Raw genomic sequence first — 14,898 nt, 5'->3', positions numbered from 1 at the left:
GGGCCTTTCCCACTGCTCTAAGTCAGGCGTGCCAAACTCATTTTCACCGGGGGCCACATCCGCCTCTCAGTTGCCTTCAAAGGGCCGCATGTAATTTTAGGACTGTGTAAATGTTAACTACTCCTTAACTGGGGGCAAGGAGCTCGGCGTTGCTGCCAGGTAGAAACAAGGTGTCAGGCGCGATCCAGCCCATGGGCCTGTTTGCCACCTGTGCTAAGGGCTCTAGAGACGTCAAACTCACTTGAGGATTTTATTCCTGGCATTTGTCTACACACAAGCGCCCAGTAGGTTCACAGACTTACAGGGCTCCTCTAAGGCAGTAAGGGTTAACTTGAAGGGGCCGCTCTGCTTAGAAAATCAGAGAGCAGCGCAGTGAGCACCCAGTGCAGACGATGTGGCTTCTGTGACCAGGAGGCAGTAGCCCTCGACCCCAATTCCACCCGGGGCCTGAGGCTCTGGCTCAAGTGCCACCCTCGGCCAGGAGAGCTCGGGCCCACCTGTTTTCTTGGGACTCACGTAGGAAGCTATTAGGTGTCCTTACAAGAGAATCTCTGTTGGAGAAAACACTTCGAGGTTACGGAACTGCAAGTCAGTAAAAACAAAGACTACTGCGGTCTTCGTCAACTCACTTGACAATCTAAATAAACTTAGGAGCCCTATTTCTAAATAGCCCCCACCTTTAAGTCCATGTAACAAAGTTATCTAACATCTTAAAGAAGCCGCCCTTAGCAACCCCGTCCAAGCCCCAGCTGTGAAATTGTAATTAACAACTCAGTTTTGTTCACGGCATGCCTCCTCACCCCTCACCCACCCCACCCCGCCACCCCCACCCAGGTGTTTGTCACCTACGAGACTGAGGTGGCAGGGATGCACTAAAGCTCCCACCCAGTCGGCCAGTCCCTCAGGGTTACCCCCAGCTGTCCCAAGGACCACGCACTGCCTCCACATCCTGCAGAAGTATGCTTATTTTAATGGTGATCCGGCTTCTCTTTGTTCACTTCGTATCTTGTTTACAAGCTCCAACCCCGCAGGCTCACATGAGCGGTGAGTCTCACATCTGAGCCCCTCTAAATTTTTCTCAAGTGATTAATACGCCACAGAGTCTGGCTGCTCCACATGCAGTGAACAGACATTAATCTTAAGTGACAGGCCCAGACTGTTGGCACAGGACAAGCTTTCCTAAACCTTTATTTAAAAAAAAAAAAAAAGATTGTATGCAATTGTTTTGCAATACTTTTATTTCAAGGCTTTGTCAAAAGCAGCCTTTCAGGAGAAGGAAGAGGCCGGCAGGAGAAGGGGCTTGAGAAAAGCCCACGTGTCTGCCCCACTAGCACCCGGTCGGGCCTGGCCTTTTACACTCATTTAAATGATGTATTTGAAGCTGAAACTGCTGTCACAGGACAGGCGTTTGCCTTTGCATCTCCCACACAGGTCCTGGCGATGAGGCCGTTTAGGGTCGATGTGGCGGAGTTTGACTGAGCAGGAGCATCTAGTCTGCTTACAACTCTGAAAAATCAAAGTGAGAAGCAAGCACGTTCAAAAGGTAAACCCTTGGTAATTCCCTAGAACTTCAAGAAGCTTGCCAGTCCATTCCAACACTTATTGAACACATGAATAGTTATGAATGCACTCTGAGCAAGGCCCTGCGCTAGTCTGGCTGTCTGCATCCCTTGTAGCAAGGACAGAGTTATGGACAGAGGGGGTTTAACCATTTGTCGTAGTCCCATGTTGCACAGGGTTTAGCTTGGAATTGTGAGTTTCTTCTGAAACAACTTTCTTACAGGAAGTCTTTTCCAGCTCTCGAAGGATGGAGAACAATTAAACAGGGAATGGGAGTTAAATAAACGTATTGCAAAACAACAAAAGCTAATGTAAGGCTAGTGGCTAGTAGCAAGCTGTGGGTCAGGCCTGGCACCAGTGACCTTGGCCCTCACCCAACCCCAACCTACTGCAAATGACCTCAGGCTGAGGCCGAAGGTAAAGCAGCAACTGCTGAGCCCACAGAAGGGTGGTTGCATCCTACTTTAGAACCTCACCCTACTCTGCCATGGTCTATGGGAGTCTAAACAGTTTTCCACACTTAGCTTCCCACCATCCACCCCATGGTGATGTTTTCAACATCCAACTCGAGTCAAGCATGTTGATTAGGCTGCCTCAACTGGAGAGTGGGGCTCCACTCTCTGTGCTAATTGGCAAGTGTAGCCACCCCTTCTGTCTTGGGTTGCCTTAGCCCCTCAGCATAGCGCAATGCTTCCTTAATAGCGAATAAGCAATGTTACCACTTAACCCTATAAAGCTCGGCAACTTAGATTTACTTCAAAACAAATCATTCTCCTTCTGCAAGCTCTCAGACAAAACTGAATTTTAAAACCCCATGCTTACACTAAATAAACTGGGTATATGCTTCATAAAAAACATTTGGGCAGAACAGGCAACTTTCACCACCTCACATTAGTAGAACAGGGTCCTACTTTTCGGCTTGCTTTCTCCTACACTAGACTGAGCAGCAGGTGAGGCAAACATCCCTCCATATTTCAAGTGAGGTCCTGGTCTCTGAAATGTTACCACGATCGAGATTTGCAAGGGCAGAAGGAAACCACCCCCCAAGGGCCTGTTTCCCAGTCAAGTATTGTGTCCAAACTCCTGCCAAAAAGTTGTCAAAACCTGGAGGTCACTGGGAAACCTCGCCTCTTTGAGGAAACACATTCCGCAAACCACACCAAACCCCTCCACCACTCCCCAGTTCAGGCACAAAAATGCCAACACCCGACTTACCTGACAGATAATATCCTCCACGCGGTAAGGGTTGTAAGACTTCTGACAAGTTCTGCAAAACTGCTTGAAGTAAACCTGTGACGAGAGAGGAAAAACTTAAAACCTTCTTGACACTTATGTCAAAGGGTGCCAGTCACGTGGCGCTCACCTTGCTCGTGCCCTGCACGCACCACACGTAAGCACTTTCCCACCGGATGTTGCAGTCCTTGCAGTGATAGTAGCCGTACTTCTGCTCCAAGTACTGCAGAGGGGATACCACAGTGTAACCAACACGGCATCTGAATTTGTATCCATTTCAGAAGCTGAGAAGGACCTGTTTGCTACTTAAAATGGGCAACTTCCTTCAGATCATGGAGGAAAGAAGCAGGGTCAGTCTGAAACAGTCTCTACTCAGTAGTAATTAGGTGAGCCAATGGCCTAATTAAGCAGATAAGCAAGCGTGGGCCCCCAAACGTTTATATGCCAGATTAACTTGTTTCCTAAAGCAAATTACTGAGCAAGTAGGTGTTTTCCCTCAAACATGCAAGAGAAAACCCAAACCACCAGGGTTCTCTAAACCTCGAGATTCTGCAGGGAGGCCTCCTCTGTCGGAAAAGGTCGGACTTTCGAACACACACAGGTGGAAGTGGTTACGCTGAAGAAAAGGAGTAAGACTCTGCATCCTGAAGTACTTCAAGGAGTTCACCCAAGATTAAGTTCTCTGTGCTGCTAGTTAAATCGCCACTGAACAGTGGAGCTAGGAATCTGCATGGCGGATAAGCCATAATGCATGTGTAACGTGAATTAAAGGAGCATTGCCGTATCCTTAGGCTTTCTTCCATCCCGGTGAGAAACTAGGTGTAAACAAGTTTCTGGAGTTAGAGCTCTAGAAGGGAAAGGAACTCAGGAGAGCACTCAGAGCACTATCACAGGTGAGCAAATTAAAGTGCGGAAAGGTTAAGAATGAAGAAAGTAGGTATGGAGTTTATGCATAGCTCCTTGATTCACTCCTCCCCTCGCCTCGCCCGCCCCCACCCACCCAGAGCCTGGGACGGCGGTGGGAGAGACCGAAGGCCTCCTTCCGGCCTCTGGCAGCCTGCGCGTGCCTTCCCACTGCCCTGGACCGCAGCTGCCCTCTGTGTACCCCAGCCCTGTGGGGTTCAGCTGGTGTGAACCGGCCCTCCGAGCCTGCCCAATGCACAGCAGCCCAAATACTCAAAGCAGCGCCGCGTTTGAGCAGGGGTGCTTTCCAGGAGAGAGGAAAGATCCTGAGAGGCACTACAGTAGCTCTCGCTGCCAGCAGAAGCTTTGGAGATCCAGGCAAGAATCAGTTAGGAGGGAGCTGACCCTGGTAGTCGCCTGTTGGGCTTTTGCCACGTTAAGTTCGGACAGCCAGGTGGGATCCTTGGGAATCAGTTCTCCTGCCAACAAGTCCAGCTGCTGACGTTCAGCGGAGCACCCTCCCTAGACCACCGAACTCGCGGTCCACACAGGGCCGCGTGCCCACGACCAGAGGTTAGGCAGCAAATGTGCTCGGAATACGAATGCCACAGGGCGTCTCCCTCGCCTGACTTGGCGCTGGCATTTTGCAATCGCCGTAAACCATCAGGCCACAGTTGATTTTACTGTTGGCGGAGGAGGATGGCCGTGCTGCCCTCGGCGGCCGCAGAAAGGCGCACAGACGTGCTCCGCGCCGCACGAATCCGGAGCGGGCAGGGACCCGTACCTGGAGGAGACGCACGCCCCGGAGCCCCCCTTCGCCCCCCGCCGGTTCCCGGGTCGACTCGAGCCTCACCTGGAAGCGCAGGCGCTCCTTGCCCGGCTCCGGGCTCCGCTGCGACGACCTCGCGCCCTCGGCGGCCTGGGCGCCCCGCGCCGGCGGCGGCTGTTCCGGGCTCCCGGACGCGCTCCGCGGGGCGGCCTCGGCCGCCCGGGTCTCCCGCGGCTCCCCGCTCGCCCGCGTAGCGGCCGCGGCTTCCTCCTCCTCCTCCTGGGACGGTGGCGCTTGGGGCTCACTCCTCGCCGACCCCTCTCCCGGCTGGGCGTCTCGGGGCTTCGCGAGTGGCGGCCCTCGCCCTGCGCCCGGCGCCCCGGGCCTCTGCTCGCCCGCCGCGGCCTCGGCGCCGTCCAGGAAGGTGGTGAGGTGGCGGGAGACCAGGGGCGAGTACAGCGCGACGGTGCGCGGGAAGTGCACGGGCCGCGGGCCGCCGCTCGGGGGGCTGTCGCGCTCGGGGCCCCCGCGGGCCGGCTGCAGGGAGGCGGCGGCGCCCGCCGCGCCCTCGGGGCCCGGGCTGGCCGGGTGCCCGCCGTCGCGGGGCCTGCGCAGCAGCGTGCGCCGCCCGAGCGAGCACTGCACCGACGCGTCCCGGCGCGGGTTCACCTGCACGGCCGCGTCCCGGATGCCGACCTTGCGGAGCCGCGGGGCCAGGCCGGGGCTCACCTGCGACAGGAGGGCCATGAGCTGCGCCCTCTGGTAGTTGTCGAAGTACTCAGCGGCCATCAGCTGCCCGTAGCCGGGAAAGGACGGCGGGGCCGCCCCTGCCGAGGAGGAGGAGGAGGAGGAAGCCGCGGGAGGGTAGCCCCAGCCGCGTGGCCGCCAGCTGCCCCCGCCCGCTACGCCCTTGCCCTTGGCGGCGGACGGGTAAGGGTACGGGTACGAGTAGGCGGCGCACGCGGGGTACATGTAACCGTCCTGCACCTCGTCCCCCAGGGAAGCCATAAGCTCAGCCCCGGCCGCTGCAGCCTGCCGCCGCGCCCTAAATAGGCAGCCTTGCGGGGGCGGCCCCAGAGCCCGCCTCACCGACGCCCCCTTCCCGCCACCTTTGTGTCCCCGCGTCCCCGCCGGGAGGGCTGCTCCCGGGCCACCTCGGTGTGGAACTTTTCCACACTCGGAGGTCCACGCAAATACCTTTAGATGTTATAGAAAGAGGCTTTCCTTGCGATGCACGAAGTGATTCATAAGTGAACTTGCCCAAGGGGAAGAGCATTCCAACTAGGTAGAGCTCTCACCTGGAGTAGCTGAGCCAGGTGGTCCCCATACCTTGCTTGTTCCAGGTGTCTGCACCGCCCAGGAAGCTGAAACGAGGCTGGGAGCCTCTGGCTAGCGCGCAAAAATGCGAAGGTTTGGGAAGCTGTTTTGGTTGGCTTACCTATGACCTCAGGTTATAGGTTACTTAATTATCTCAGAGATGCTCCGAGAAGTTTACCTACACAGTAACCCTTTCAGTAAGTGTACTGGGGAAGCACTCTGGCCGACAGTCTTCTCCCCTGCAGCACGTGCCCCGCCCCCTCAGACTCACCCCCGCCCTCCCACACACACACCCTGGCCTCCAGGTACTGTGGAGTACCTCGAGGCTCTGATAACTATTCTTCTTCAGGGTGGAGAGTAGTTCCGCAAATTCTTCTAATCTTATCACCCCTCCGCAAGATAAATTTTTTTATGGTGCAGTTAACATCACTGCAGAAGACCAAGTCAGTCCCCAGTTGGAAAGAAAATGCTCTGTCCACCTGAAAAACGTTGTCTGTTCATCACCAATAGATACCAGATCAAATAAACAAATGCATTAATGTATATATTTTTTTTCTGATTTGAAACAGGTTTGACACTAAAATACTATATATTGTTTAATTGACCTGGTTGGGGATTTTCCTAAATACAGGTCAAATTTCAACATTGTCAAGTATTTATAAGTTGAGCTAGCACACATTTTTTTCCAACAATTACATTAAACTCAATTATGCTTTACAAATATAGCTTTTTTTTAACCAATATAAGATAGTGCACCAAAATTCTACATCTCCAAGACTCTGTTTTCCAAGAGTTTACAGATTTGAAACAGTCATAGAGATTGGTCATGGTTAAAACCAAACAGCACATTTCACTTGTTCAGGCTTCAGGTCAGCAGTCCCAGGTGCGAGTCATAGTACGATATTGATCTGTAATTTGTGAAAGCGCTTGGTGAACACACCAAGGCAACCTTACAGTGGGAAGATTGAAATTGTTACAAGTATATAACATGGACCAATTGTTACCCTTTATGTAAACCATATACACTAACACAGACTATAAATACGAAGCGACGCTTCAGCAGGACGGAGCTGCTGCATGTCTCCACGTTCAGAGAGCAGTCTGAGTGGTTTCCATCATGATTAAGTTGTCTGCTTTCACTGTGCCATAGGACGTGTCTGCCATTTCCTCTTCTTTCAGTTTCTTATAAGAAATATCTGTGTCTTCGTCTTCATCTAGAGGATCTCGCTTGTGTAATATTTCACTCCCATACATTTTATATAATAAAACAAAGATCCCTGCTTCTGCAGACTGGAAAAGGGCATAGAGCAAGGGAAACATGTACATACTTCCTATGAATCGAGGTGGAAAGGCCAGTTTGAGAATGGCAGTGCAGAGCTGCACATTCTGGCTACCTGTCTCCAGGCAGACAGTCCTCTTGCAGTTGGGTGGGAGGTGGAAGAGAGTGGCTAAGCCGTAGCCTGAAGCATAGCCTGCCAAAGGCATAATAATCGCCACCATGTACACGGTTGCAGGAATACTGGCCAGCAGCTCAGGTCCTAGCATAGTGCCGGTCATTATGAAAAGAACCACCAGCGTCACTAGCAGAGACCACAGGGAAACCTAGTGATAGAAAATGGATAAACAAACCATCAAAAAGAAGGTAGCTGAGAAGGAATTCAGGCAAGGAAATCCTAGGCCCTTGGAAGAGACCTTAGGCCCTTGGAAGAGCACCGCCTACTCTGACCTCCCACACAAAATGGAGATCTTGACCGCCACCTTGTCGGGAGGCCTCCAGAACCACGCTGCACAGCTCTAATGGTTCGGACGCTCCTCCTGCAAAACAGCCTCCAGAAGTTTACAGAACAGTTATATGGGGAAGGCTACTCTTCTCCACGACTGCCCCCAGGCATTCAGTCAAAAGTCTTGTTTTGGAATTGTGACTGTTCCGAGCAGGCACTGAATGCGTGAATGTGCCCCCTAATAACAGAGCAATGAGAACTGAGCCCCATAAACCAGGAGTGGTCTGATGAGTAGAGTGGACGAATGGACACTACTTTCCTGGATCAGGACCCATGTTTTCCATAAGAAATTAGCTCTAGTTTAGCCCTGGCTGGCGTAGCTCAGTGGATTGAGCGCAGGCTGCTAACCAAAGCATCACAGTTTCGATTCCCAGTCAGGGCACATGCCTGGGTTGCAGGTCACAGCCCCCAGCAACCGCACATTGATGTTTCTCTCTCTCTTTCTCCCTCCCTTCCCTCTCTAAAAATAAATAAATAAAATCTTTAAAAAAAAAGAAATTAGCTCTAGTTTAACACATGAGATAACAGGCTATTAAAATTTATGAAAACAAGTTTGTGATATTTTTCACCTTCAAAATACTTTATATCTCAGAGAACTAATAGCAATATCAAAAGCAACTACTAACTACCCTGGCTGGTGTAGCTCAGTGAATTGAGTGCGGGCTGTGAACCAGGCATCGCAGGTTCGATTCCCAGTCAGGGCACGTGCCTGGGCTGCAGGCCATGACCCCCAGCGACCACACATTGATGATTCTCTCTTTCTCCCTTCCCTCTCTAAAAATAAATAAATAAAATCTTTTTTTAAAAAAGCAATTACTGTTAGATTAAGTAAGAGAAAAAATGTAAACATAACCGGTGAGATGTTCGTTGCAATTTTGCAATTCCCCCGTTGTCACCTGTTCATGGGAAACCTCCCACCCATGAGTCTCTAGTGGCGCTGAGGAATTATTATAGTAGATGGATGTGTAATAGAGAACAACTGACTGTATAAAACAGTGTGTCATCTTGACTGATACATTTCAGTCATTCAGAAGACAGACTGTGTAAATAGCAAGTGGAAACCTAAAAGTTCCACTCCTAGGTCTTCAGACTGGTAATTAGCTTGTTCTTCTAAATGGGGGTGGGAGTGGGGTGAGAGGTGTTTGTGAGGGGGACGACAGATCCAGAAGAACAGTGTTGTTTCTGGTTGCCTGGATGTCGGGGGGAGGGGGGAACCCCTTAGGGGTGTGTGGGACTGGCATATATGATACTTTAAAAAGTTAGTTAAAACTCACCTGGGCTGGTGGAAAAGTCCACCCTAGAGGATGCTGCAGTTATTATTATATAAGGGACTCATGTTGCCCATGTGCAATTGGCAGAAACCAAACCATTATAAATCAAAACTTTTCTTATATTGAGTTTCAAAGTGTGCCCACATCAAAAGCTTGGACAGAAAATCTGACTCTTCGTTGTGAAAATAATGGCTCCAAAGTTTCCTTTGTACTATTCTAAGTCCTCTGGGTGAGCATTGACATTAAATGCTCATTTTGAAGTGTTTGCAAAAGTATAAAAATGTTATAAAGCATGTCCCATGAGTTTGCTGGTTCAGAAGAGGGGATAAGTTCAGCTTAAACTCAAAGTTAGCCAGTCTCCTTGAACTGTGTATTATTAAATATATTTATCTGTTTTAGCATGGAGATAACTTATTTAATTGACTTTCTCTTAGAATCCTAAAGCATTATAGTAAATGTCACATTAATAGCATTAGCTAAAAGATTAAGCTTAATATGTTCTTAACGTACTTCCAGGTTATCTATTGATATATTAAGAATATAATATATATGCAGGAATAGTTATAAAGGACACCTGCACAATAACGGAGGAGGGGGGTGAAAACCAGAGGGAGGTGGGGAGGGTTGGGGGTTGGGCTGAGGTGGCAAGAAAAGGCAGAAAACTATACTTGAACAACAATAATAAATATATAATATATAAAATATGTGTATATTTACATGTAAATGTATATTTATTACACTCAAATATATATGTTTATTATAGAACACAATTACTTTTACCTAAGGCTGGATATATGTACAGAAAAGAACTCTCTATTTTCCATATTAATAAAAGTTAGCCCCTCTGTATATTCAGATTGCTTTAGAAAATAAATTAGCCCTGGCTGGTGTGGTTCAGCGGATTGAACACCGGCCTGTGAACCACAGGATCACCGGTTCAATTCCCAGTCAGGGCACATGCCTGGGTTTTGGGCCAGGTCCCCAGTAGGGGGCGTGCAAGAGGCAACCACACACTGATGTTTTGCTCCCTTTCTCCCTCCCTTCCCCTCTCTAAACATAAATAAAATCTTTTTTTAAAAGTAGAACAAATCTGTATCTCTCCCTCCCTTACTTGCTCTCGCTCTAAAATTAAAAAAAAGAAATTATATTAAATATTGCAGTACAGAAGAAGAAAAGGAACACAAAAATTTAGTAATGGCAATACAGTTTGCATTATTTATTCAAAATCTAATTTTGTGCTTTGAAGTTCATATTTTGTGCATTCTATTATATTGCCATGATGTAATTTTTTAATTACTTTTGGTCTTATGAGTGTCAACTTCTTTTTAGAAAACAGCAGTCTACAGAATTACTCAGAGTTCTGCCAGTGAAAAAGAGAGTAATGCATTTTAAAATGCTATACAAGTTCCATTGAAATAACCTTATTTCACCTGTGTGTTTGTAACACACTAGTTGCTAATGGGACATGTGTCCATCGGATGCACTGCCATCTACTTCCCACATGACCCGTTTCCTCCTATGAGTATTGAGTTCTCTTGTGCTGTTTTTAATAAATCTATGTCTTGATGAAAGCTATAATTTTTTGAAATTTGAAGGTGAAAATTACCTTTGTGGCATAAACTTTTTTTTTTAAGTGTATCCATGCAAGGACAGCCAAAGCCTTTTCTTCCCTACCCCTTTCCCCCAAACTTCCTAGCATTCCAGCCGGGGTTCTGCGCACAAGGACTCCCTGCGTCTGTCACGTATGGAAAGGAGAGAGCGATGTTACCTTCACAATGTAGTCAGCCACCCGGTTGTATTTGTAGCGGATGAAGACGCCCAGCCCAATCGGGATGAGAGTGCTGCAGAGGGTCAGGGTGATCGCCCCTAGGGGCAGCAACTGCACCAGGGGGGTGTTGATCCAAGCTCGGCTGTAGATCCACACACACAGGGGCATCAAGACCAGGGCCAGCAGCGTGGAGGAGATGGTCATGATGATGCTGCAGAAAAGGGGAGGAACAGAGGTCAGAACGGGCCCTGAGCCAAAGGGCCTGGGAGGCACAGGCAAACCCTCCATCTTGCACCTTGGGTAAGAGGGGAAAGGGGGCGGCTGCAGGTCCCCAGCTTGAGGTCTGGGGAGAACCTACTTCATGGGGAGGGGGGGTTGGCGGGGGGGGGGGGGATGCCAAGTGAGCTGCATGTCCAAGTCCACCTGAAACATGAACTTCGGGCAGAGGAAAAAAAAAAGTACCGTTGCCCCTGGCTTTGTAAAACCTATGACGCCTAGATGGTTTTGAGGGCAAGAAACACTTTTTTCTTTTTCAAGCGTTCCAAATAACCTGTTAGACATGGTAAAGCTGCTGAATACTTGTTGGATTCAACTCAGTCACGTTGTCCTCTATATGAGATAACTCTTTATGGGGACCAATCGCCCTGTTCTGTGTGCATCTCCGGCGAGTGGCCAGTTCCCTTTGTGTTCCAGGGCCCTGCGCCGACAGCCCGGGCCTCGGGGAGGGCGGCGAGAGCGCTGCGGGCGAATCCCCGGGACCCTCAGAGCAGCTCCTTCCAAGTCTAGGTCTTTCCCCGGCAACACTACCTCTTCTCTCTGCCTTGACTTCGAAAGCCGGGGCGCCAACTTCCCCCACTTCCCCGCCTCATTCTAGCCGCCTCTCCTTCCTCTCCTCCTGGTCTTGAACCCTCTGCCGCAAGTGCGGCGGGTTGGGATGAGAAAGATGCCTGAGGGACACGGCTCCGTACCTGAGGTTCATGTCGCCGTCCACCAGCAGGGACATCAGGTTGGAGAGATTGCCGCCGGGACAGCAGCCGCACAGGAGCACCGCCACGGCGGCCACCTCGTCCAGCGAGAAGACGAGCGCCAGCAGGAAGGCCAGCAGTGGCAGGAAGCCGAACTGGCAGAGCGCGGCCAGCAGCGCGCCCACGGGCCGCCGGACGTGCGCCCCGAAGTGGTTCACGTCCACGGTGCAGCCCAGGCCCAGCATGGTGATGCACAGGGCTGCGCCCACGAACACGTTCAGTCCGTGGTTCAGCGGCGTGTCCCAGAATGGGGGCTCGTGGGGGACCCAGGGCCGAGGGAACGGGGAAGCGCCCAGGCTGCCTGCGCCGCCCGCGAAGCCGCTGGTCGTGGGCCCCGGAGTTGGAGTGGGGCCGGGGCTGAAACTGACGCTGGGACCCGGCGCGAGGCTGAGCCCGGGGCTGGGGCCGGCGCTGGGGGTGGGAGCGCCCGAGAAGTCCGGGCCGGGGCTCTGGCTGCTGGCGTTGGGCGGCAGCGTGTAGTTGTCCGGCTGCAGAGAGGACGGGATGAAGAACAGAGTGGCATTGTCGCTCTGGTTCATGGCGCTGTCGTCGGGCGGCTGCAGGTCTGGCTCCTGTCCGCGCTGCGGATGTCTGTTCCCTCCCGCCGCGCGCGCTGGAGGCCGCCTGTCCGTCCGTCCGTTTCCAAGCCTCGGCTACTGCTCGCCGCTGACGTCTCCGCGGCGTCGGGTGGGGCAGGCCGGTCCGAGGCCTGGCGGGGGCTCGGTGGACGCCCGCCGGCTGGCACTTAAGAGAGCGCAGCCCCGGAGGGTGAGCCCAATCGCCGCGCCCCGCACCCGGCAGGCCCCGCCCCGCCGCCGAGTCCCCTCCTTTTAATCACCAGTAAGTGGTTCTGTTAGAGTGTAGCCAGGGGCGGAACAAAGACCTGACAAAGGACAAGAAGAGGAAAAAAAACGTCCCTGGCTGCTGATCAAGTTCTCTGATGGGCTCTGCCTCTCGATAATGACATCTGGAGACCCAGGCGCGTAGGGACAGAGAAGAAAAACGCTTATCTGTGCACGAACATAAACCGTGTACCCTGTGCAAACAGCCTGCAGTCCTGACCTCAGGAGGTGGGGAGGGGCGGGGGCCGACTTCATAGGGGTGGTTCTCTGGTAGGAAGACACACTCCCTATCTGGCTTTAATTTGCAGGCACAATTTTTAAATTAGATTTTTATGGAATCATACTGGTGGTTTTTGCATAAGCGGGGTCTTGGGCAACTGCTCTTGCACTATTTCATTTGGCCCTAAGAGGGACGCTGTTAGGTCGCCTTTTCCACGCAGGGAATCAGGCTCGGGGAAGTCTCTGCCTCGTCAACCAGACCCACGAGTTCCGGACCGACGTGAGAAGTCACACGTCATTGAAGAGTGCAGCCGCGAGCTCGGCTTAGAAAGGGCTGGGGGCGGTGTGGGGGGTGTGTTTTGTAAGTTATTGGCAGATGGGGAGAGGATATTTCATTGATCATAGATTTATGAATACTATAGCTCTGCTGGCATCAGGATTAAAGGACTGAAAGGAAATAAAGTGGTGAGATCCTATGCTTCAGACAGGTGTTATCCCCCAAACAAATCAAATTCTGAGTCCTTGGGAAAGGAGACTCAACGACTTTGTTGGTCTCTGGATACATCCATCTACAAACACAAGTGAAAGCGGCCTCTCTGCACACCAACCACACAGCCCTCGGAGAAGCGTCTGGCTGTCAGGAAGACCAGAAAGTGACAGCCAGTTGGGCTGTGAAAGCCGACAGGGGACTGTCTAGGCCAAAGTCAAGGATGGGGTTTAGCCTGTGTGGGGTTAGATGCTGGAACGAACTCCTCCTCCTGGGGGCTGGTCCCACCTCTCTCGCCTTCCGACTCCACAGGACACGGACAACTTCCCCTTCTCCACATGGGCTGAGCCAGGCGGAGGAACAGATCCTCGATGTGTTTATATCTTCTCCACCCCAAATCTCCTCAAAATGACAGCGAAAATGAAAAATAAGACTGCCCTGGCTGGCGTAGCTCAGTGGATTGAGCTCGGGCTGCAAACCAAAGTGTCGCAGGTTCGATTCCCAGTCAGGGCACATGCCTGGGTTGCAGGCCACGGCCCCCAGCAACCACACATTGATGTTTCTCTCTCTTTCTCCCTCCCTTCCCTCTCTAAAAATAAATAAATAAAATCTTTAAAAAAAAGAAAAAATAAGACTCAATTCACAACATATTGCATTCTTTTTTCTTTCTTTTTATTATTCTTGTTTATTCTATTACAGTTGGCCCAATTTTTCCCCCTTTGCCCTCCTCGGCCAGGCCCTCCCCCCTCCCACAGTCAGTCCTCACACCGTTGTCCGTGTCCGTGGGTCATTCACACATGTTCTTGGACTAACCCCTTCCCCTTCTTTCCACTATTCCCCCTTGCCCGCCTCCCCTCTGGCAGTCGGTCTGTTCCCTGTTTCCAGATACCGTATTCTTAATCACCAATGATTTATTTCTTCTCCGTGACACACAATTTCTATGAGGGCCGTGCTTCTGCAAGCATTTAGGAAAACAGCAAACCTCATCCTTTCCCAAAACACTAACGAGAAAACAACAACAAATATGTTTTCATTTAGGCTTGTGTAAGCAAAAGAAACCTATTTGGATATACAATGAAGCACACTGGCAGTGTTACTTTGGCTGCGAGAGGTCACCCCGGGGAGGCGTGGGGAAACAGGCTAGATAAGGAGGAGGCGCTGCCAGGCCCTGGGGGGAGATAAGCCCAGAACACACCAGGCAGAGGACGAGCTGAAGCCAGCGCTGCAGGCTCCACTCCCACTTGTCCCCTCCTCCTGTTAATGATGTTACAATCCACAATCACATCAAATAAGCAGCAATTACAGGCAGACCAACTCATCCAACCAGCTCCTCTCGAGGTCTGGGAGGTGTTTTGTTCAATGGGCGAAGCGTCAGAAGCAGAAAAGCCTTGGTTTGTAAGCCAGCAGGATCACTGAACGGGGCCAGCGGACCTGTGTTCTCACCTCCTGATGCGGTTGTTGTCTACGCGAAGGAAGCAGACGTTCTTGCCTCCTCTCTTCTTTCTCATCTCTCCTTCGCTCTTTAGGAGAAAACCCAGACTTAGAAACAGCTCATTCTCCAGGTGGGGTGATGTTGGCACGCTGCGTGGGTCACTTACCTTCCTGGACGGTCTCCCCTTCACGTTGCCTGCCCAGAAGGGAGAGATGTATAGAAGCCGGGGTGACAACATGGCACTCGGAAAGCATGCTATTTGGAGGAAAATTAATTTAGAGCCGTGGTGCA

The 14,898-nt window shown here is 51.3% G+C and overlaps 2 protein-coding genes across 2 annotated transcripts; both read right to left on the bottom strand.

Moving 5' to 3' along the window:
- Positions 1-1,279: 1,279 nt before the first annotated feature.
- On the bottom strand, positions 1,280-5,473 carry ZAR1 (zygote arrest 1). The gene is made up of 4 exons (XM_045834623.1): positions 4,550-5,473; positions 2,924-3,016; positions 2,776-2,850; positions 1,280-1,506 (listed from the first exon to the last, which is right to left on the bottom strand). Exons 1-4 carry the CDS (start codon positions 5,471-5,473, stop codon positions 1,363-1,365), a joined length of 1,236 nt encoding a protein of 411 aa, XP_045690579.1. The 3' UTR covers positions 1,280-1,362.
- Positions 5,474-6,310: 837 nt separating this feature from the next.
- On the bottom strand, positions 6,311-12,319 carry SLC10A4 (solute carrier family 10 member 4). Its single transcript, XM_045834499.1, has 3 exons — positions 11,571-12,319; positions 10,603-10,813; positions 6,311-7,384 (listed from the first exon to the last, which is right to left on the bottom strand). The coding sequence occupies exons 1-3, from the start codon at positions 12,164-12,166 to the stop codon at positions 6,872-6,874; spliced, it is 1,320 nt and encodes a 439-aa protein (XP_045690455.1). The 5' UTR covers positions 12,167-12,319; the 3' UTR covers positions 6,311-6,871.
- Positions 12,320-14,898: the final 2,579 nt, after the last annotated feature.

Source organism: Phyllostomus hastatus, unplaced genomic scaffold, assembly GCF_019186645.2.
Source record: "Phyllostomus hastatus isolate PE091 unplaced genomic scaffold, TTU_PhHast_1.1 phas_contig_196, whole genome shotgun sequence".
NCBI classification, from domain to species: Eukaryota; Metazoa; Chordata; class Mammalia; order Chiroptera; family Phyllostomidae; genus Phyllostomus; species Phyllostomus hastatus.
Note: the sequence above shows the minus strand (reverse complement) of the source record. Positions and strands in the feature narration are given on the sequence as shown.

Excerpts from the sequence above, each read along its gene's own strand:
- ZAR1 (XM_045834623.1), bottom strand. The coding sequence starts at position 5,473 with ATGGCTTCCCTGGGGGACGAGGTGCAGGACGGTTACATGTACCCCGCG. Across the intron at positions 3,017-4,549 it reads AGGAGCGCCTGCGCTTCCAG|TACTTGGAGCAGAAGTACGG; the intron begins GTGAGGCTCGAG and ends TCCCCTCTGCAG. Across the intron at positions 2,851-2,923 it reads GCGTGCAGGGCACGAGCAAG|GTTTACTTCAAGCAGTTTTG; the intron begins GTGAGCGCCACG and ends CTCTCGTCACAG.
- SLC10A4 (XM_045834499.1), bottom strand. The coding sequence starts at position 12,166 with ATGAACCAGAGCGACAATGCCACTCTGTTCTTCATCCCGTCCTCTCTG. Across the intron at positions 10,814-11,570 it reads GACGGCGACATGAACCTCAG|CATCATCATGACCATCTCCT; the intron begins GTACGGAGCCGT and ends CCTTTTCTGCAG. Across the intron at positions 7,385-10,602 it reads TGGCTGACTACATTGTGAAG|GTTTCCCTGTGGTCTCTGCT; the intron begins GTAACATCGCTC and ends TTCTATCACTAG.